At 49.7% G+C, this 21452-nt stretch overlaps 1 protein-coding gene across 3 annotated transcripts in view; it reads left to right on the plus strand.

Moving 5' to 3' along the window:
• SPECC1 (sperm antigen with calponin homology and coiled-coil domains 1) overlaps positions 1–21452 on the plus strand; it is an 85654-nt gene that overhangs the window by 1598 nt on the left and 62604 nt on the right. For 2 of the 3 annotated variants that reach the window (XM_035139104.2, XM_035139106.2), the window contains exons 2-3: positions 9273–9446; positions 10763–10898. In XM_035139104.2, coding sequence (XP_034994995.1) covers positions 9297–9446; positions 10763–10898 — 286 coding nt within the window. In that variant the 5' untranslated portion in view covers positions 9273–9296. Of the gene's footprint in view, positions 1–9272; positions 9447–10762; positions 10899–19632; positions 19891–21452 lie in introns of those variants that run through there. The other variant, XM_035139105.2, reaches the window with a different exon arrangement.

Raw genomic sequence — 21452 nt, forward strand, 5'->3', positions numbered from 1 at the left:
TCTCCCCCAGCCCTACCTGGAGACGCCATTGGGGATTAAACCAGCGACCTTCTGCATGCAAAGCAGGTGCTCTACCACTTAACTACAACCCCTTCCACCGTAGTCTGCAAAATAACTACTGTAGTTCCCAGGGTTCCTTTTTGGGGGGGTAAGGGGGAGCCCATCACCCCCAGATCCTTCCTCATGCTGGGCGAGGGCCAACGAGAGTTGGGAGCCCGTCTCATCCGTGACCCTCAGTTGAAGAGTCTCATGCTGTCCTCGCTCCCGCAGGAGGCAGTGGCAACCACCAACTTGGATGGCTTTAAAAGAGGACGAGACACATTTTTGGAAGAGAAGTCTGTTGATGGCTCCCAGCCACAGTGGCTGTGCTTTGCCTCCATGGCCGGAGGTAGTAAGTGCTTCTGAGCAGCAGTTTCCTGGGAATCGCAGGTGGGGAGAGCTTCAGCGGGTGCCCAGGTCCTGCTTGCTTGTGAGCTTCCCGTGGGGTGCAGTGGGTCAGTGCGTCTGGCTGTTAACCAGAAGGTGGGAGTTTTGAGCCCACCCCAGGGGTTGGACTAGATGACTCTCGGGGTCCCTTCCAAATCCATGATTGTGGGATCACGTCACTTCTAGGATTCTATGTGTACCTGCTTGACCATTGTGGGAACAGGAGGCTGGCCCAGGTGGGCCACTGGCCTCATCCAGCAGGCTCAACTTCTTCTGTCGCGTTCCCAATGGCAGCAGGTGGGAAAAGGTGTGTGGGGGGGGGGAGGGGGATATTGCAAAAACAGCAGAACTGAAGGCAGGCAGGACAGGGAACCAGCCAGGCTGGCTGGGGGCTGATGGGATTTAGAGTCCAGCAACATCTTCAGGAATTCCCCGTTGCTGTTCGACGGGTCACAGCATGTGAACAGATTCCTTGCCGAGTGTGTGGGCAGCAATGCCCACCCTCTTCTGTCAGCCACAGATGGCAGCTATTGCGAGCCTCCATGTGTAAGGGCAGCGTCCCCAAGATTGCCAGCCACTGTAGGAGAATATCCAGTGACTTCGCTTCTGGCTGTTGCGCTCCCCAAATTCGCCTGCTTGGCTACTGTGGGGAACAGGAGGCTTGTGAATAGGGGGGCCTTTGGCCTGATCCAGCCCGGGCACTTCCAGTGCTCTTATTGCACTGAGTGAAAGACGGAGGGGCTATCCACCTCCCCTCCTCTCAAATCATCTTTGTTTTATAGTTTTTCCCCTTCCAGCATTCTTCGATTTTTGGATGCATTTTATTATTACATTAGATCATCAGGAGAGAGCCCGGGTGCTGGATCAGACCCATCTAATGCAGTATCCTATCCCCACAGTGGCCAACCAGATGCCCCAAATGGGACCCCAGCACAAGAGCAGCTCTCTGCCCACTTGCAATTTCCAGCAACTGGTATTCAGCACTGACTATGTCTCCTAGAGCTCTATGGATCGTCTGATGAGATCAATTGGCAGAATAATAGAATATTAGATTTGGAAGGTACCCCCAAGGGTCATCTAGACCAACCCCCTGCAATGCAGGAGTCACAGCTGAAGAATCCCTGGCAGATGGTCATCCTGCCTCCACTGGAGAAGATTCTTCCTCCATCATCTGAGGTAGTCCATTCTACACGAAAGGAATAGGAAAGAGAGGCCTTTTCCTTGCCTTGTATTAGGATTATGTAGAAACCTGGGTTCAAATCCTGTATTCGCCCACAAAGGTTCCCCAGGTGGTCTTGGACCAAACCTCAACTTTTTAACTTTTTATTCATATGTGTAGTGAGTAGGGATGGGGGAGAAGAACTCAGTTTTGTTCTCATTTTAACACAAACCCACCTGAACCAATACACAAACCCAAAAATGTCTCTCTTCTGTGTAATCCACACTCTTCCCAACTTTGCGGTGCTGTCCTTCAACCAGAAGTAATTGCTGTGGGATATTGCAGTGGCTACTGGGATAAGAGTTTTGGTAGGTTTGTGGAGCGTTGTTCTCTTGTGGACGGGCTTGCCAGACCTCCTGCCGTCTGAGTCGCTGCTGCTTCCCAGGGCGGAGATGGGTAGGAGCGATGCAATGGCAGTGCAGTTCAAGTGTGCCAGCAAGATCCTCACCCCTACCCTGCTTCCTCCAGATATGCAGCACCAACCAGGTCGGTGGGAGGTCAGGTACGTAGTGCAGCCTACCATGTTTTACGACGGGGCCTTCTCAGTGGTGGCACCCCAATTGTGGAATATCCTTCCCCGGCCACTTTGAGATTGGGCTGGTGCGACATGGACTCTCTTTTCGCACCAGGTAGAAGCACTTATTTCCCCCCCCACACACACACACATGTGTTTTGAGTTGTCAGCATCAGCCTATGCTGTGTAGAAGATGTAACAGATGTGTGGAGGGGGAGGTGTTCCACTCAATTTTTTAGACCAGGCATCCCCAAACTGCAGCCCTCCAGATGTTTTGGACTACAACTCCCATGATCCTTAGCTAACAGGACCAGTGGTCAGAGATGATGGGAATTGTAGTCCAAAACATCTGGAGGGCTGCAGTTTGGGGGTGCCTGTTTTAGACTGTGAATTGTAGATTCTGTGAATATATTTTTGATGTGTTGGTTTTTGAGGACGCGTTTGGATGCGGCGACCCTCCTTGAGTTCTTTGTATGACAAAGAGCCGTAGCTCCACAGCAGAGCATTTTCTCCGCATTCAGTCCCTGACGGCATCTCCAGGTCAGGCTAGTTGAGACTCCCTGTCTGAAATCCTGGAGAGCTGCCGCCAGTCAGTGTAGGCAGCACTGAGCAAGGTGAACAGTGCTGAGCTAGATAACTCTGTGAGACTGCCCGTGTTTTGGATGCTGCAGGGTCCGGGTTCAGTCTCCAGGCTTAAAAAGGGATCCAGCTCGCAGACTCTCCTATTAAACCACCCCTTAATTCAGAACCATGAGGACCAGAATCTTGCTAGGTAGACCAACGGATTTGGCTCAGTAAAAGGGCAGCTTCCTGTTTAAGGGTGTGGGTTACATGCAGGTAGGATAGAAATGAATCCTGCTTGAAAAGAACTAAGGATTTACTTTTAGCACTGTAAACAATAATTTCCACACACTTAAATAACCGCCGAAAGTGACATGGTCATTCCGCTTAAGCCCACGTTGCCCCAGGGCCCATTCGTCACTCTGTCCTGCGCAGGGTGTCCCGCTCAAGTCCCAGGGGTTTGCGAGTTATTCTGCAAGTATATGGCAGGTATACTTTTAAAAACAGCAATAAATCTTGAGAAGCTCACCGAACTGGGGGAGCTTCTTGCAAAAGGTAGGCTTTTCATCACTCCCTCCTCCTCCTCCCCCTCCCCCTCCTCCTCCTCCCCACGTGTCAGTGAGTTCTGCCTGATGCATCTCCACGAATCTTAGCACACAACAATTCCTTTCTGTCCCTCACGGAATGCAGCGCTGCCGTTTGCCAGGAAATCTAGAGAGCCAGGGTGGTGGGTGGAGTGAAGTTTCAGATCCAGCTGAGAGATAAGAGGGGTCAGAGCCTGGCTGCTGCAGGATCAGGCCCAAGGGGGCCCGCCCAGCGCAGGATCCTGTTCTCACAGCAGCCGGCCAGGTGCCCCCAATGGGAAGCCTGCGAGGAGGACCCAAGGGCAACACAGCACCCTTTCCCCATGTGCGACTGCCCAGCAACTGGTATTCAGAGAGGCAGACTGCCTCCATCCCTGGGGGTAGATTGTGTGGAGGCAAAAGGCCTCTTGGAGAAAATGTAGGGTGTTCAGAAGCTCACTGGTTTCTGCGTGTGGCTGGGGAGAAGGCTGGTATCAGGGTAGGCTGCAATGAGATTGCAAACTGGAGCACTAACAAAGGCAGACTCTTGTAACTGTTGGGCCAGGGCTGGCCGACGCAGCTCCCATCATCCCTTCATATAATATCCAGGTCAAGGGAAGTCATAGTCCCTCTCTATTCTGCCTTGGTCAGGCCCCACCTGGAGCTCTGTGTCCAGTTCTGGGTGCCACAATTTAAGAAGGACGTTGACAAGCTGGAAGGTGTGCAGAGGAGGGCGACCAGGATGGTCAAGGGCCTGGAAACCAAGCCTGATGAGGAATGGTTGAAGGAGCTGAGTATGTTTAGTCTGGTAAAGTAGAGACTGAGAGGAGGTACGATAGCGATCTTCAAATATCTCAAGGGCTGTCACATGGCAGAGGGAACAAGCTTGTTTTCTCCTGCTCTGGAGGGCAGGGACTTGAATCAATGACTCCAAGTTGCAAGAAAGGAGATTGCGACTCAACATCAGGACGAACTTTCCGACAGCAAGAGCCGTTCGATAGTGGAATGGTCTCGCTCAGGCAATGGTGGCCTCCCCTTCCTTGGAGGCTTTTAAGCAGAGGTTGGGTGGTCCTCTGTCATGGATGCTTTAGCTGAGAGTTCTGCATTGCAGGCTAGAATCTACCACTGTGATTCTGTGATCCCTGACCCTCAGCCATGCTATCTCTGCTGGGAGTTGGACTCCGGCAGCACCTGGGGGGCCAATGCTCACCCAACTCCACCTGTGCAGGTTCTGTTACCTTTCTGATTGGAACCGAGAAGACATGGACCTCTAGCTGTCTCTCACCTTCTATCGAGCTCCAGGGGGAATTCACGCATACATGCGTTGGGATAACGAGGAAATAGGCCTTGTTGCTCACCACCCTAACCTCTGAGCTGTGCGAGATTGCAGGGATTCCAGGCTCTTGCCTGAGATCTGTGTTTCCTTTCGAGAATGCGGCACAACGGAGGCTGGGGTGTCTTTAGGATGCTTTACTTCTTGGTCCCTTCACTGCCTCTCAACACCAAACTCTGGCTTTGTCCTTGTAATTAACCTGAATTAGCAAGCCCCCCCCCCAATTTTGCATCTCACTCAGAGCCCCTTTCCTTGGCTCTCTTAATGGCCCATCACCCAAGCGATCGCCTCAACGCAGGAAGCTAGTCTGGCTTATATTTGAACACTTGCTTGATCCAGGAGTTAGAAGGATCTTGCATACAGCCTCCTCCCCCTCCAAACTCATAACAATATTTATCAATTCCCCGATGCTCCCGTAGAACCATAAGAATTGCAGAGTTGGAAGGGATCCTGAGGGTTATCTAGTCCAACCCCCTGCAATGCAGGAATCCTTTTGCCCACGACCCAGAGATTCAGAGTCTCGTGCTCTACCAACCGAGCCGATAGGACTGTCTCTATAATTCACTATTCTCCTTCAGTCCAGTCTGTGTTTTACAGGATTTCCAGGCAGTTCTGATTGGGTTTTGTTCCCCTCTCCTCCAGCTACCTGAGGCTTCTAGCCCACAGGTCTAAAGTCTGTGTGCCAAACTCCCAGCCACTGCTCTTCGAAGCCCAAAAGAAGCCAGTCGGGAAATGCTTTGTGGGCTGTAGCTTTCCCTATTAGAAACCCCCAGCCATTCCCCTCTCATCTCTCTCTGTCTCATGCTAAGGAAACTATTTTCCTGCTGGGTGTCGGCAGTGCTGATTGCATATCGATTACCTGTCAAATGCCTGTGTTGGCCTAGTTCATTAACATTTTTAAATCGGAGCATCACAGGGCCTTTTCTGCAGGGCAGAAGCCCTGAGATCCAGGCTGGTGAAATTCTCTCCCCCCCCCCCAAGCTGAATTTGCTCACTGCACACCAGGGGGTTTTCCCCAGGGGGAACTCACAGGAACTCAGTTCTGGCACCTCTTGGGGGCACCACTGCCATTCTAAGAGAATGAGGGAGGTGTTCATGGTGAGTTCCAGCCCCCCCCTTTTTCTAGAAAAATAGCACTGGGTGTGTGTATTGCAGGGTGGGGGAGCAGGGAATCCACTGGGCTCCATGGCACCTGCTTCGGTTCCCCATCAATGTGTTTCACAAATCTTCAACTCCGTCAACCAGCCTCCCCATCTATTGTCTTCCTTTGCCACCTGTCAAGCCGGCTTGTGTCTGACCGAGATGAGTCAGGGCAGGAGGTTGGTATCTCTCAAACTCTGCGGTTTCCAACAGGCTTCGAGGGAGTCTCTTTCGACCTCTCCTAGTCCTATCTTGGCTTCGCTGCTGTTTCCTGACTTCTGTAACCCCCAGTAGGGAAGCTGTGACAACAGACAACCTCCCCTCAGCCCCCCGCCCCCCGGGAGCCTTTCTTTGACCCATCTCCCTTTTTGCTTTAGTCAAATAACTGGGTTTTTTTGGTTTGGAGCACCGCCCAAAGCTTCCAGGCACTCCTTGCTCTTCTGCCTGATAAAAGCTTTGCTTTTCGAGGAGAGCTAAAAAAAATCACCTGCCCCCTTTTGGAGAAGCCTGCTCTGCATCTGTCGCAGGTGTGCCTTCTCACTGGAAGGCAGTGGGCCCCGTGCAGGGGTGCGACGGGCATCCTCCTCTGAGTATGGGCAAATCTCTGTGCATCTGCCTCATGGGTGATTGAATTTGGCTGGTCAAAAGCTCTGTGCAGAGATATGGCGGAATTATTTGCAGAGGCTGATTGGCAAGGGGAATGACGCCCATCTTTAACCCTTATCAGCTAATACTTTGTCCCTGTCAACACAAACGCATCGCAGTATCACACCAGGAAGAGGGTTAAGGGGTTGTCTCCCAGAAGAGGCCCCACAGCAACTAATCTTAGCCAGCCGTTTCTGCTTTACCCATGTGTTGGTTTTTTTGTACCGGATGTCAAGAACACCAGTCCTTTGAAGGCAGGCGAGTGGGCGGGAGAGACTCGAAAGGCAGCTTTTTAATAAAAGACAAGCGGGTGTTCCTTCCTCCACCAGCACTGGAGACGTGATGGATTGATAGGTGGCAGACGGGCCGCAGATATGTTTATTCCGTTTATTATTTGTGCTTCGAGGCCTTTCCCTGAATCAAATGGTTCCAGGGCAGGTTGCAAAACCATCCCAGTTAAAAGCGTATTATGACTCTCATAGAACTATAGACGCGGGTGGCGCTGTGGTCTAAACCACTGAGCCTCTTGGGCTTGCTGATCAGAAGGTCGGCGGTTCGAATCCCCGCGACGGGATGAGCTCCTGTCGCTCTGTCCCAGCTCCTGCCAACCTAGCAGTTCGAAAGCACACCAGTGCAAGTAGATAAATAGGTACCACTCTGTCGGGAAGGTAAATGGCGTTTCCATGTGCTGCTCTGGTTTGCCAGAAGCGGCTTAGTCATGCTGGTCACATGACCCGGAAAACTGTCTGCGGACAAACACCGGCTCCCTCGGCCAGTAAAGCGAGATGAGCGCTGCAACCCCAGAGTCATCTGCGACTGGACTTAACGGTCAGGGGTCCTTTACCTTTACCTTTTTAGAACCATAGAGTTGGTCCTCAAGGGTCATCTAGTCCAAGCCTCTGCAGTGCAAGAATCGCAACTAAAGAACCAACCTCTACTTTAAAAATCCCAATGAAGGAGAGTCCACCACCTTCTTTTCCACTGTCAAACAGCTCTCACTGTCTGGAAGTTGAACTTTTAAGGACCGCCTCTCTCCATATGAACCGACCCGGACTCTGCAATCATCCTCTGAGGCCCTTCTTCATGTGCCTTCCCCATGAGAGGTGTGGAGGGTGGCCACACAAGAACAGGGCCTTTTCTGTGGTGGCTCCCCATTTGTGGGATGCTCTTCCCCAGGGAGGCTCACATGGCACCTTCATTGTATACTTTTAGGCACCAGGCAAAAACATTCCTCTTCAACCAGGCCTTGGTGCCATGCTCCACCACCTCTCAAACTACAGAGGGTGGTGCCAAGGGGGCTTCTTCTGCTGATCTTAACCCCCGGGCAGACTGACATGGAAGCAGACGGCCCTTGGACTGTTGGGGACCCCAGTCATTTAGGACTTTACATGACAGTGTTAACATATACTTGGGAGACACTCAGGTACACATGACCTTGACCTTCTCAGATTAGAAAAGGTGGGGTGCAAAAGCAATAAATAAACAAAATAAACCTTCTTGCCTGCAGAGTTTGTGCCTGAGCAATAATTCAAGTCCTCTCATCCCTCCAGTTTGGGGGGCTGCTGTTGAGGGGGGGCTTCTAAAACTGTGACGGCTGAAAATCACTCTTGTGATCCTTCTGTGTGAAGAGAGAGAGGGATCAGAGAACATTTGGAATATCTCTTCCAGATGCTGTGTCAGCCTGCACCAGATGTTCTCTCTCTCTCTCTCTCTCTCTGCTGGGGAGCGGGGTGGAGAAAGGGGCTCAGCAGGCTGTCCCCATGTCCTGCTCTACCTGGAGACAATGTCTGCTTTGCAGGGCGGGCTTCAAATTGCACCTGGGCATCAGAAATGAACAGGTACATCATACACAAAGGCCATGTGGGCACATGATGGTGCGCTGGGAGGTATTTCTATTCAAATAATCGCTTCTGCTTCTGTGGTTGTGCGGTGCAATGGTTAGCATGTTGGACTAGGGTTTGAATCCCCACTCAGCCATGAAGCTCACTTGGGCCAGCCACTGCCTCTCCCAGCCTAGCCTACCTCACAGGGTTGTTGCGGGAATAAAATTGGGGAAGGGAGCAATGTCCTCACCACCTTGAGCTCCCTGGAGGAGAAGGTGGAGTATTACCTGCAACAAATAAGTAAATAAAATGCATTTATACATACCATTTTGACTGTGGGAATAAGGCAACCAAATACGGGTTGTAGCCAAACAGAAATATATGAATCAAAATTTTATATAAGAATTATACGTACATTAATATAGAACTTTGGCCTATGCAATATACATTTTAATTTATTTGTTTTATACAATTCCTATATAGCAAGAAAAAGAAACCCTCAAAGTGTTTTGTTAAAGAATATTCATTTAAAAATATTTATATACCACTATGCCATTTTTTTAAAATCAAAGCAGTTTAGAGCAATAAAACATAAAACAATACAATAAAAACCATAAAAGGGTCAATGATTGTGGAAGGATTTTTTAATTGCCTGCATAAGCCTGATGCAACAAAAAGGTTTTCAGCCTTTAAAGATGGTCACGAGAAGTCGCCAACCTTTTACAAGGAGAACTAAACTATAATGGTAATAAAAAAGAAGACATCTAAATTTGTGTGTGTAAAGTACATTCAAAATCATACCCTTTTCCGTCCCTGTTCTGGGTGATGTTCAGGGGAAAATGTGTTGCACATCTGCTCCAGTAATCACAATTACTTCTGTATTTAGAATCATAGAATTGTAGAGTTGGAAGGGGTCATCCAGTCCAACCCCCTGCAATGCAGGAATATATACCCCTATGCATCTAAATTAGCATGTGCAAAGCTGTTCCAAATCTGCACTGGAACCAAATCTGCCTCCCTTTCCTCATTCCCTCTTCCTTTTTTGCAGACTGACTCCCCACCTGGAAGGAAGATGAAGGGTGCCACAAGGCCATGGAGCACGGCCCTCTCCAAGCAAGGGTGCCACGGGACAGAACGAGGGAAACCTCTGCCCTCCGCCCCCGTGGGCATGAAGACCTCCAAGTCATCCACCTCCCTCGCTTTCGACTCCCGGCTCAGCAAGGTGGGTTTGGGGCCGATACTCCACTCCAGTTTTGAGGTTTAGAAACTTGCCAAGTTTGCTAAACCCTACGCTCAGCCGTAAATCCTGTGCTTGCAGCAGGAAGCGTAAAATTGTGTAGCTTGGGTCGACCGGAGGCTGAAAGCTCCCTGAAAACAAAAGAGGGAGATTGTTACGGGACATCAGAGCTTTACGCAGAGACTCGTAAAGGTCAGGAAGTCAGCTCCCCTTTCTTCTCCCTCCCACCACCCCACAAAAAAGGCAAGCCAGCCATGATCTGTGGGAGAAGCCTTGCCAAAGACGTCAAGCCCTTCAGATGTCTCGCTCCCTTCAGCCAGTCAGTGGCTTGGCTACCAGAGAGGCGGTTGTCTTCCAGCTGTGCCTGCAAACCCCACATTTTTGTGAGTTGGCCCAAGAGATGAAAGGAGGGCGATGGCCTGGAATGGAAAGGGAAGGGAAGGAGCGGTTTGATGCCGTCGCTGCAGCAGCCCACAGAACTCGGGAGCCTGTTTTTTATTTCCCCTCCTGCGCCTCTGGCTGTTTGGTGAAATCGTTCTCTGGAGGAGCGAGCCTTGGTTCATTATTATTATTTCATTTTATTTCTTTTCTCTTTTTTTTGAAAAGAGATGCTTAAATCTCCTGCTTCAAAGAGAGAGCCGTGTGGTTTGTCAGGTGGGATTGAAGTTTTCCAGGTGTCCCCATCATGGGGGGCAAATGAGGTCAAGTCCTTGATGCTATGAGTGGAGAAGGAAAGGGTTGCTAAACCAAGGCCACATGCCCTCCAATATTTCTCCAATGAAAATAGGGACATCCTATTCTATTATTATTATTATTATTATTATTATTATTATTATTATTATTATCATCATCATCAATGCTTTTTTTAAAAAATGTTTAGGGGTACTCTCATTTTGACTCAAGAAAATCACCATTTTATAGTTCAAATCGGGGGGGGAATACAGTAAATGGACAAAAGTACAAAGATTCACAAAATGTTTAGGGGTATGCGTACCCACAGAAAAAAGCACTGATTATTATTATTATTATTATTATTATTATTTCTTTGACAGAGAAAAGAATGCTCGGCTGAGCAGCCTGTGACTATTAATGTAAAAAATCTGGCTTTGGAAAATTTCTGTTGTGCCCTCCTTCGCTTGATGCCCTAAGCTCATGCTTACTTTGCTTAATGGTTAATCCAGCCCTTCCTGGTGGCCACAGCTAAGAAGGCCCTGCAGGGATGGGCGTGTGGGAACTCTAAGCTTAATGCCTCTTCCTCCCATCTCAGCTCCAAAGCGCTCTGACCCGCTCCTCTCTTGCAGCTGAAGAGAGCCAGCAGTGAAGACATGCTCACAAAGCCAGGCGTCATGGCAGCCTCAGGAGGCTCCCGGCTGAAGAAGACCATCACCACGGGGGCCATTTCCGAGCTGGCTGAGAACCGGCTGCGGCCTGCCACAGGTAGGGGAAGAGGTGGTGAAAGCTGGGTGTGGGGTCTCCGATTTCTGCCAGAAAGCTTAGGCAACTCTCTTGCGACTCGCTTTTCATCGCAGCGATAAGCTCATCTGGGGGAGAATTTAATGGGGAGAATGCGGGGGATCCAAGGCGGGGCGGGGCAGAATGCTGCCATCAAGTACCTCCTGGAACTACAATTCCCAGAGTTCCCTGTGAAGAAGGACTGGTGGTTAAACTCTCCTGAGAATGGTAGCCCTGGGAGTCAGGTTTCCCCTTAACAAACTACAGCTCCCAAGTTCCTTAGGCGCTAAGCCGAGTCCAAGACCACACACAAGCCATGCGTTTAAAGAGCTATGATACCACTTTAAGCAGTCATGGCTTCCCCCAAAGAATCTTGGGAGCTGTCGTTCGTGAAGGCTGAGGAGAGCTGTTCAGAGACTCCCTGTTCCCCCATCGCAGAAGTACAATTCCCAGAGTGGTTTCATAGCCAGTCCCTCTTCCTAGGGAAATCTGGGAATTGTAGCTGTGTGGTAAGGGAAGTGGGGAGGTCTCCACACAACTCTCCGCACCCGGAACAAACTACAACTCCCAGGATTCTTTGGGGGGGGGGAAACCATGGTTGTCTTAAAGTGGCACTTTAAATATGCATGGTGTGAATGTGGCCTCAGTGTAAGGCCCATGTCCCTAAGGGAGCTGTTGAAAGTTTTTGCAGCTGACTTAAAGGTGCTTGGGGTGGGCTGGGGTGGGCCCTGTTGTTTTGGTGGAGGGAGACTGGCTAATGCTGCTTTGAACACCAGCAGCCTTTTGAATGTTTGCCTGGCATATGGCATGTTAGATGCATATGTGCAAGTAAGTGGATGTCTTAACCCCCCCCCCCAAAAAAAACCACCTGTTAACTGTCTCATGCTATCTCCTTCCTCACGTGGGAGCAGACCCTATCAAAGATCCACCGCTCTTGTTCCTAAAGCTGTGGTTCCCAAAGAGAGTGGTACTTCTCCTTGGGGGGGGGCAGTGGGATTAAGAGGCAAGAGGGTGGAGGGGTGGCGGCGGCGCAGGAGGTAAAAATGACTACAGTACCAAGCTTTGAAAAAGCTGGTATCTCTGGATCAAGTTCGTCAGTTTTGTTGAATTAATTAAATTCTAATTGGATTTTGAAAAAATCTGCAATCAGTTGCTTCCGTTTTGAATTTTACTGTTTTATTATCCCCCTTAAGTGGGTTGTGCAGACTCTGAATAATGCTTTCTATAGGGTAGGGGACGCTGGGGGCGAATTTATAGAAACAAGGGTGGGCGGTGCCCCCAAAAAGTTGTGGAACAGCTACCCTAGAACTTCCTCCCACTGGAGATTGGTTAGCGGGGAAAGAACGGCAGGAATTGACGTTTGGAGTTTATTTTTTGCTTGTCTTCAATGGGGCTCTGCTATCAGGATTTCCTGTGCTCCCCACCCCCTTGTAATTTGTGCAGTCTAACCACTGGAGGGCGCCAGCAGTCAGCCCAAATAGGTGAAAACCCGACTGGAAATGTTGTCTTAGGGGAGAATAAGCAGAGAATCTGATGGAAATGAGAGCAAAAATTGCCCGCTCATTTGTCCCACGCCCGGAACCGAGATCAGTCTGTCAAACACAATCGCGATTCGCCGTTGCTGCTCTTGGCCTGCAAATGATACATGACGGATGGCTGTGGAAGGTCATCAGCTGAGGGCAACGCTTCACACATCTGATGAATCAGGCTCCAATTTGCGAAAGCTTTAATGCCGTAATTACCTGCAAGATCTCCTTACACGTGCACCCCATAGGTGCGCAGTTGACCGCTTTGCTCTGCAGAAGTGGCACCAGCGCAGCTGCGGCATAACAACCGTTGTGCATTTGTAAGGAATTGTTCTTTTTAGTGCGGCGGCACCTTTACTTTGGCACTCCCTGCAATCACTGCCTTCTGCAGGAGCGAGTTCCACAGTTTAACTATGTGCTGGGTGAAGAAGGGCTTCCTTTCTCTGTCCTGAATCTTCCAACAAATGGTCCAGAGAGAGAGAGAGAGAGAGAGAGAGAGAGAGAGAGAGAGAGAGAGAGAGAGAGAGAGAGAGAGAGAGAGAGAGAGAGAGAGAGATGTGCATTGCAACGGTATGGCTTAGGGGCGGGTAAAGGTAAAGGGACCTCTGACCATTTGGTCCAGTTGTGACTGACTCTAGGGTTGTGGCACTCATCTCACATTATTGGCTGAGGGAGCCGGCGTATAGCTTCCAGGTCATGTGGCCGCTGTAGTGGTACCTATTTATCTACTTGCGCTTTGATGTGCTTTCGAGCTGCTAGGTTGGCAGGAGCTGGGACCAAGCAACGGGAGCTCACCCCATCGCGGGGATTTGAACCGCCGACCTTCTGATCAGCAAGCCCTAGGGCGGCTCTGTGGTTTAACCCACAGCACCACCCGCGTCCCTTAGGGGCGGGTACCTTGCCACAAACTTCCCATTTCATGCGCATGAGTGTGTGTGTTTGGGGGAGTTCTGTGCTGTCTCCTAGAAAGCTTTTGGCGCTGGTCTTGCAATCCAGACATGCCTTGCCCACTAACCCGGTGTTTGTGTTTGAGGAGCCAGTGCCTGTTCCCTAGGAGGCTGGCTGACTAGCCTGGTAGGGCCAAGGCTCTGGCAGCAAACAAACAGGCTTTCTGGCAAAGCAGCCTTGGCAGAATAAACAAAACCCGCCTCCCTGTATGTTTGCAGGGAGAGAGACGGACTGAGTGGTGTTGCTGTTTTAACACCGCTTGGCATAAATGGGCATCTCCGTACTTTCTTTCTGACGTGCCAACAGGGCCCCAGTGGAATCCGGGCTCGGTGGCACCTTTTGCGGGCAACTCTCAGGGCCTTCCGAGGGAGCAAAAGTCAGGGAAGTCAGCATCCTTGTCTTTAAACCATGACTGGCCAATCCAGAGGTGCTGTACTGCCTGCCCAATAGGAACAGGCGATCTTGGGTAGCCGTATTTCCGTTACTTGCCTCAAGGCGAGGCCTGAGATCACACCAGCGATGCTGGGTTTTCCAGCAAACCCGATTCCTTTTTCTGATGACCTTAACCAGTCTTCTGCAACCTGGCGCCCTCTCCAGATGATTCAGACTCATGGGCGTTGTAGTCCAAAGCTTCTGCAGAGGCTGCCCTAAAGCAACCCTCATCCAATTTTAGCATGGCTGCAATATTTAGTAAACAACCCTTTAAAAAAAAAGAAAGCCATATTTTAATTTTAGCATCCTGTACTAATGCTGCCTAAACCTATCCAATAACTCGATCTGAAATCTTTATTTATTTATTTATTTTAATGTGGGGGAGACCCTTTTGAACCACCCTCTGATGTGGTGTAAATATTTTGTGCTGAAGCTTCAAAGCTTAACTTCAAAATATGTGCAAGGTTTTGCGAGCCTTGTGTTGCTTTTTTACTGGCGCGCTTGTTAAGCAGTTTAAGACCTGACCGCTCAGTTAGCATGCAGCTCCCTCAGATGTTTGCTGAAATGTTTTTTTGCAAAGTGAAGCGAGGGTGAAGTGGTCCTTGAAGGGGGGTGGGGTGGGAAAACATGCTGCAGCTTGCAAATGAGGTCTTGCACTGGTACCCCTGTTCTACACCGCTGCCCCTTGACCCAAGTCTCAGATCAGGGGTGCCCGCAGTCGGACTGGGTGGTCCCCCAAGCCCTGCCTCCTCTACAAACCTGGCTGACTGATTTGTGTATTTATTTATTGTCCATGCCTGGCTTTTCCTTTGATGCTTTTTAAAAGAGTATCGGGCAAATTCATTCAGGAGAAGTCATGGAGTCATAGAGTTGGAAGGGATCCCAAGGATCATTTACTTCAACCCCCTGCAATGCAGGAATCTTACTCCATCTTCCATGTCACAGCCCTTCAGTTATTTGTTGGTGGCTATTGTATCTTCTCTCAATTTCCTCTTTTCCAGGCTAAACATGTATCCAATTCCCTCAACCATTCCTCATAAGGCTTGGTTTCCAGACCCTTGGTTGTCTTGGTTGCCCTCGGGTTCTGCATATGTTCCAGCTTATCAACATCCTTAAATTGTGGCACCCAGAATGGCCAAGGCAGAATAGAGTGGGACTGTGACTTCCCCAGGGACACGGGTGGCACTGTGGTCTAAACCACTGAGCCTCTTGGGCTTGCTGATCAGAAGGTCGGCGGTTCAAATCCCCACGATGGAGTGAGCTCCCGTTCCTCTGTCCCAGCCCCTGCCAACTTAGCAGTTCGAAAGCACGCCAAAAAAATGCAGGAAGATAAATAGGTACCAGAAGAGGCTCAGTCATGCTGGCCATGCGACCCAGAGAAACTGCGGACAAACGCCAGCTCCCTCAGCCTGTAAAATGAGATGAGCGCCGCAACCCGAGTCGTCTGCGACTGAGCTTAACTGTCAGGGGTCCTTTACCTTTACCTTTTGATGACTTCACTTGGTCTGGACATTAGGCTTCTGTTGATGCACCCTAGAATGGAATTACGTAGCTTTTTCCCCCTTGCTACATCCTGTGTTGACTCATGTTAACAGTGTGATGCAGCAGCAAAAAAAGCTAATGCTATTCTAGGCTGCATCAACAGAAGTGTATATCGATGGCTGCCAGCCACTGTATCCATGCTCTGCCTCCGTGGCCGGAGGGAGTGACACTTTTGTGGATAGTTGTTCCACTTTGGTTCCACTTGTCGGTTTCCCATTAAGAGCCTAAGAAGATACGAAGAGCCTTTGCCAACCATCTTGAGCTCCTTGAAGGAAGGGGTGTGATATAATTATGCTGTGAGCCGCCCTGAGATCTACAGATGAAGGGCAGTATAGAAATTTAATAACCAATAACGACGATGATGATTGCTGCTGATAAATTTTGAAATATTGCTATTCATTATATATTATTGAAAACAACAAATTGCATTTTTATCCTGCCATTTGTCCAAGGAGCTCGAGATGGCGTTCAAACCCTCACCATTTTATCCCCACAACAACCCTGTGAGGTAGATCAGGCTGAGAGGCAGCCCAAGGTGAGCGAGAGCTTCCTGGCTGAGTCCTCATCTCCCAGGCCCTAGCACAGCACTCTAACCAATACATAAACCATTTCCTTTTTTGAGATGCTGTTGCTTTCCAGTGCTTGAGACCCCAGAGCAAGTTGAGGAGGGGACTCCCAGTTAGCAGAGCTGGGGGAGGAGGCAGCAGCCTTAATTCCCACCCCAAGCTGGAGGAACGGCCTTCCTTGATTATTTACAGTCTGGGACACCGGGATCAGAACACGGCCGGCCGTCAAGGTCACTCTCCTGCAGACGCAGGCAAGGCTGGTGCCCCAGGGACGATTCGACCTTGCCGTTTTCTGCATCATCTTTCCCCTTAAACACACACACACCAGCAATAACTTAAAAAGAAATAAAATAACTCTTGCTTTCAGCCTTTCACAGTTGGTGGATGAATATGCTCGATTTTGACTTCTCCCTGTTCCTCGTTCTCCATATTCTCACAACAAGTGTGTGATTAAAAATAAATAAATGTCCTCATGGAGATTAATCAAGGTTCTACTGTCAATTTCTCTCCATGTGCACTTTTTTTTTTGAAAAGCAGTTTCCCCTAATATAATGCATTTTTTACATTATTTTGGGACACCCGAGATGCGTGTTTGCAGGGCTCTCCCTGTTTCCGCAACTGTTTTAACTGTTTTTAATTCAGAATTTTAAACTCTGCAAACCTGTCCTGTGACCTGCTGGTGAATGGTGGGTAGCTGTTGTTGTTCCACTCATATAGGCACTTTTCTACACATTATTTGGCTGGAAAACTGCACTGCAAAATTTGGAGGAGTGCAAATTCGTTTTGGTTTGTGTATCCTTTCAGAAAGTGCAAATGTGGGACTGCAGGTGTGTCTTTAAATGTGAATGGCATCAGATCCCCCCCCCTTGCAGTCAAGAGAGAAGTATTGGTGTTGGTCTGTCTTTCACTCTTTCATAGCATACCCCTTCTCTGTGTGTGTGTGTGTGTGCCTGGCATTACCCAGGAATTTGTAGAAACCGAAAGATGATGAGAGTTTAAAATAGTGTCGTTTGTGAATTTGGATCTGTCCCACTAAATATTGGAGGAAGTCGTGCCAAAGTCATGTTTCAGAATGGCACTCTGGGCGGGGACCCCCACCTCCTCAGGAGCCTATAGAAAACAGGCAGGCAGGCAGGCAAGCCACTTTAGAAAACACAAAGCAGATATATTAATGAAATGCCAGCAGCAAAACCTGGATCCATTGGCATCCAATTTAATTAGCATTTCAATCCCCCTGTAAAATGTGAACAGGCTCCAATTAGGCCCCAGGCAAGCACTGAGATCCCCTCTGAAGGCCAGGCCTTGTCAGACCCCCTCACTTTTTTTTAGGAGGGAGGCCTTACCCACTCCTGCCCCACCAGCCATCAGGGATCAACAGGCTCTGCTTCTCTGCAATCCCTCACATCAAAGCAGGTCGAGGAGGAGGAGGAGGAGGAGGAGGAGGAGGAGGAGGGACATGGGTCTTTAGGATCAGACAGATGGCCTCCTCGTTCTCCCTTCCTGAGATGCAGGCAGGGCAAAAAGAATATTGGAAAAGAAAACCCCATGGTGGATCTCCCCAACAAATATACTGTCAGTCAAAAAAGTAAATATGGAGGAGAAAGTGACCACATATGAGGATTTGATTATAGAAACGGATTCGGGATTCAAATTAAAACCATATGAGGAGGTTAGAAATTGCTTCTCTGTTTGGCTAGAATACCATCAGGTTAATGACCTATTTCTGGCAGATAAGAAAAAGTTAGGATTTGAAAAGAAAAGATCAAAATTCCAAATTGAGCTGTTGGAGAATAATGTTAAATTGTTATCAAAAATGTATGATTTGCTGCTTAATTGGTATACAATGGATGAGATAACGAAAGACTGTATGATAAAATGGGCTATTGATCTGGGCTACAATATAGAAATTGACAAATGGACAAAATTGTGGAAGGAACACCTTAAATTTACAGCATGCATAACACTAAAAGAGAATGTACTAAAGATGGTGTATCGTTGGTATATGACTCCAGCAAAGCTGGCTAAGATGTATAGGAAAAAAGAGAAAGCATGCTGGAAATGTAAGGAAGCAGAAGGCCACTTCTACCACATGTGGTGGACGTGCGACAAAGTTAAAAGTTTCTGGGAACAAGTTTATAATGAACTCAAAAAATTATTTAAATACACGTTCCCAAAAAGACCCGAGGCCTTTCTGTTAGGGCTGATGGGAAATGAAATTCGGAAAATAGACCAAAGACTGTTCATGTACGCCACAGTGGCAGCAAGAGTCCTACTAGCCCAGAGGTGGAAGACGACTGAAATACCCACAATTGAGGATTGACGAGTGAAAATGCTGGAATATTTGGAACTAGCAAACCTGACATGCAGAATCCGAGATCAGGAGGACACGAAATTCAATGAAGAATGGAAGAAATTCCGAGAGTATGTTAAAGAGAATTATAAAAGTTTAAAGACTCTGGCGGGTATGTGTTAGAACCTACAAAGCTGATGTTTTTTTAAGTTATTTTTTCTTTCTTTTGGTCAGACTGTTAAGTTGTTAAGGTTGTGTTTTGTCTCTCTAAAATGCGCGAACTAAAGAGAACTATACCTTTTACCAAAGGGAGGAGGGAAGTCTGAATTTGTTAGAAATTGACAAAGATACAATGTTGGAGACATTAAGTTGTTGTAAAACGTTTAAGGGAAAATTCAATAAAAATTTATTTAATTTAAAAAAAGAGATGCAGGCAGGGCACACAGAGGGGTGTTGTGCCCCCCCCCAAGGCACGCTCCACTCCACTTGGGGGCATAAACCGGGAATGAAAAGAGCAGTTTTCATTTTCTATCCATGTTGGGTGATTTGCAGGCCATGGGGAGCACAGAGTGGAATTTCCCCATGGCTTACATTTCTGGAGAGAGGGACTCTGGCAGTATCTCCAGAAAGGCCCTGCCTGAAATTAGGGAGAGTCACTGTAAGTCATTGCAAAAGCTACGCTGAGCTGGGCTCTGTCTCAGAATATGCTCCCATTTAACCCTATTTAGAGCCAAGAGGACTGAAATCTTGCTTTGCTTTTGCGGGAAGATATTGGTGGCAGATTCCCTGGGGAATGGTGGTTTAGAAGGTGACTAGTATCAAAGAGTTGGAAGGGACCATGTGGGTCATCATCCTGCCCACAGCCACCCCTGGGTGGGATTCAACCACCAACCTTCTGGCTAACAGCTGCATGCACTGACCCATTGCGCCCCCTGCTATGGCGACGATGATGGAAACACTAAATAATGATGTTTCCTATAAACTGTCGGAATAGCCATCAGCTGGATAGCTCAGCTGGTTAGATCGTGGTGCTGATAACGCCAAGGTTACAGGCTCGATCCCAGTAAGGGACAGCTGCATTATTCCTGCATTGCAGGGGGTTGGACTAGATGGTCCTCGGGGTCCCTTCCAACAGCATCGTTCAAATTTGGGGCGAGACTGCAAGCTTCTCGGGGCAGAGCACCTCCTCTGCGCTCCCTTCTCCAAATGCGCTCTGGCCACGCCGCTGCAGCCTTTGGTGCGCTTTTGCGCGCTGCGCTCCCCTCGCTCTCGGAGGCGCCCTCGCCTCCCTCCTCCCCCTCCTCGGCTTGCAATGCTCCCCCGCCGCCGCTGCGTGGCCTCCCATCCCCGGCCGTGAGTCACCTCGGCGGCTCTTGGCTCGCTGCCGCTGCCGGGAGCGATCCGCCGCGGTGCCCCGGCCAGCAGCGGCCTCCGGGTCCTGAAGCGGCGCGCGCGCAAGAGAGAGAGAGAGAGAGCGAGGGCGGGCGGGCTGGCCCGGCGCACAATGCCTTCGCCCGGCCCGAGCGAGCCGCTGCCTTTCTGCCGGCGCTCGCAGGGGAGAGCTGCCGCCGCCGACTTCCCCGCCCACCTGGTCCCATGAAGCGGCCGAGGGGGCCTTAGCGAACCGGACGAGATGGGCAACCAGCCGGGGAGACCCGAGGAAGTGGAGCCAGGTCTGTTAGGGGAAGTGGGGGCGGGAAGCGAGGAAGGGGAGATGCCGGGCAGCCGGGGGGCGCAGGGGGTCCCTCGCAGGTGGGGCTGGGTGGGCGCCCACCGGGCACGTGCCAACCAGGAAAAGCGGCGCGGGGTTGCATCCTGGGCTGCTCGCCGGGGTTGGCCTTTTCTCGCCGGTGGGTGTAAGGGGGGACGGGGGACGGACGGGCGTTAATGCTCCGGAGCCTCTCGCCGTGGATTTCTATTCATTTGCAGAATTCGTTTCGTTGAATCGCTTTCGCGCGAGCCATTACCGTAGCACCATGATAACATTTGCACATAAGAAACGGTTAGAAGAGGGAACTCTCTTTAGGATCAGGAGTGGAAAGTCTCTGCTCTAAAGGAACAGGAGGAGCTATTGGAGCTCTTGACCTGGGGGGGGGGAGGGCAAACGGTGTGTGTGTTTGTATAAAAGTGCTTTTAGAAATATGTGTGTCTGTGTTGCATTGCAGGGGGGCTGGATTGGATGACCCTTCGGCACCCTTCCAATTCTGTGATTCTGTATAATTATGAATGGCGAACTTTGAGGTGATGAATAAGTCTTAGCATCAGTTCACCAGTTGAGGGGTCCTCTTTGTAGGAGAAGCTTGGGTGTTTGGACGGTGTCATAACAACAAACGGGAGGGGGGTTCCCCCAGGAGTTAAGCCCCCCCCCAGTTTTGGCTGTGCACATTCCGGGACATCTCCCGAAAGAGAGGTGGCGGGTGGGATGGGGTGGGCAGGGGCTGGAGGAAGGGGCATGTGGCAAAAACTGAGGGTGTCCCAAGGAAGAACAGAGAGTTTAAAATTGGGTTCAGAGCCAGGAGTGTCTGTAAACACACAAATGGGGGGGGGATCAAATTGTGCTGGGATGTTGGGGGCCCGGTGGATGTCCCTCCCAGGATGCTGAAAGGTCCCTGGGAATTGTGCTGTTGTTTTTTATGGGGGAGAGAATAACCAGCTGTGGCATCCAGCTTTTCTGTAGAGGTGGGGGCAGTGGTGGCACACCCTAGGGAACGGTTACCAGGCCTTTCAGAGCAGCTATGTCTTTTGTGAGAATCTCTCCCCTCCTTTCCTCCCCCCCATTGTCCTCTTGGAAGTGCATAGCTATGCATGTTAAACAGGGAATTGGGGTTGGGGGAGCTTGTGGAGAAATAAAGGAGTGTGTGCTCCTTCTCCTTCTCTGTGGGTCCACTGAAAAGCCAACCCCCCCCCCATTTGATGCGTGTCTGTCTGCAAGACTGGCCAAAATGATTCAGAAAGCAGCATGCCTCTCTTGCTTTTTTCACAGACCTTGTTCAATTTTGAGGGGGCCACTCAGGCGCTGGTGGGTTTGTCTTATGCATACTGGGCCCCCTAGAAATTATTAGAGGACTTCTTGTGGGGCATGGGGGGTGGGAATAAGTGGGAATAAGGCTTGCCCTGCTGTAATGCAAACATTTTGTCCTGCAGCTAAGAGCTGCCCTGGGGGAGTCTTCCCACATCCCGTACCCCTTATGGGTTTCAATTAATTTGATGCTGCTCTTTTAGAGGTCTTTTCTAA

The sequence above is a fragment of the Zootoca vivipara genome, chromosome 15, assembly GCF_963506605.1.
Source record: "Zootoca vivipara chromosome 15, rZooViv1.1, whole genome shotgun sequence".
Taxonomy (NCBI): Eukaryota; Metazoa; Chordata; class Lepidosauria; order Squamata; family Lacertidae; genus Zootoca; species Zootoca vivipara.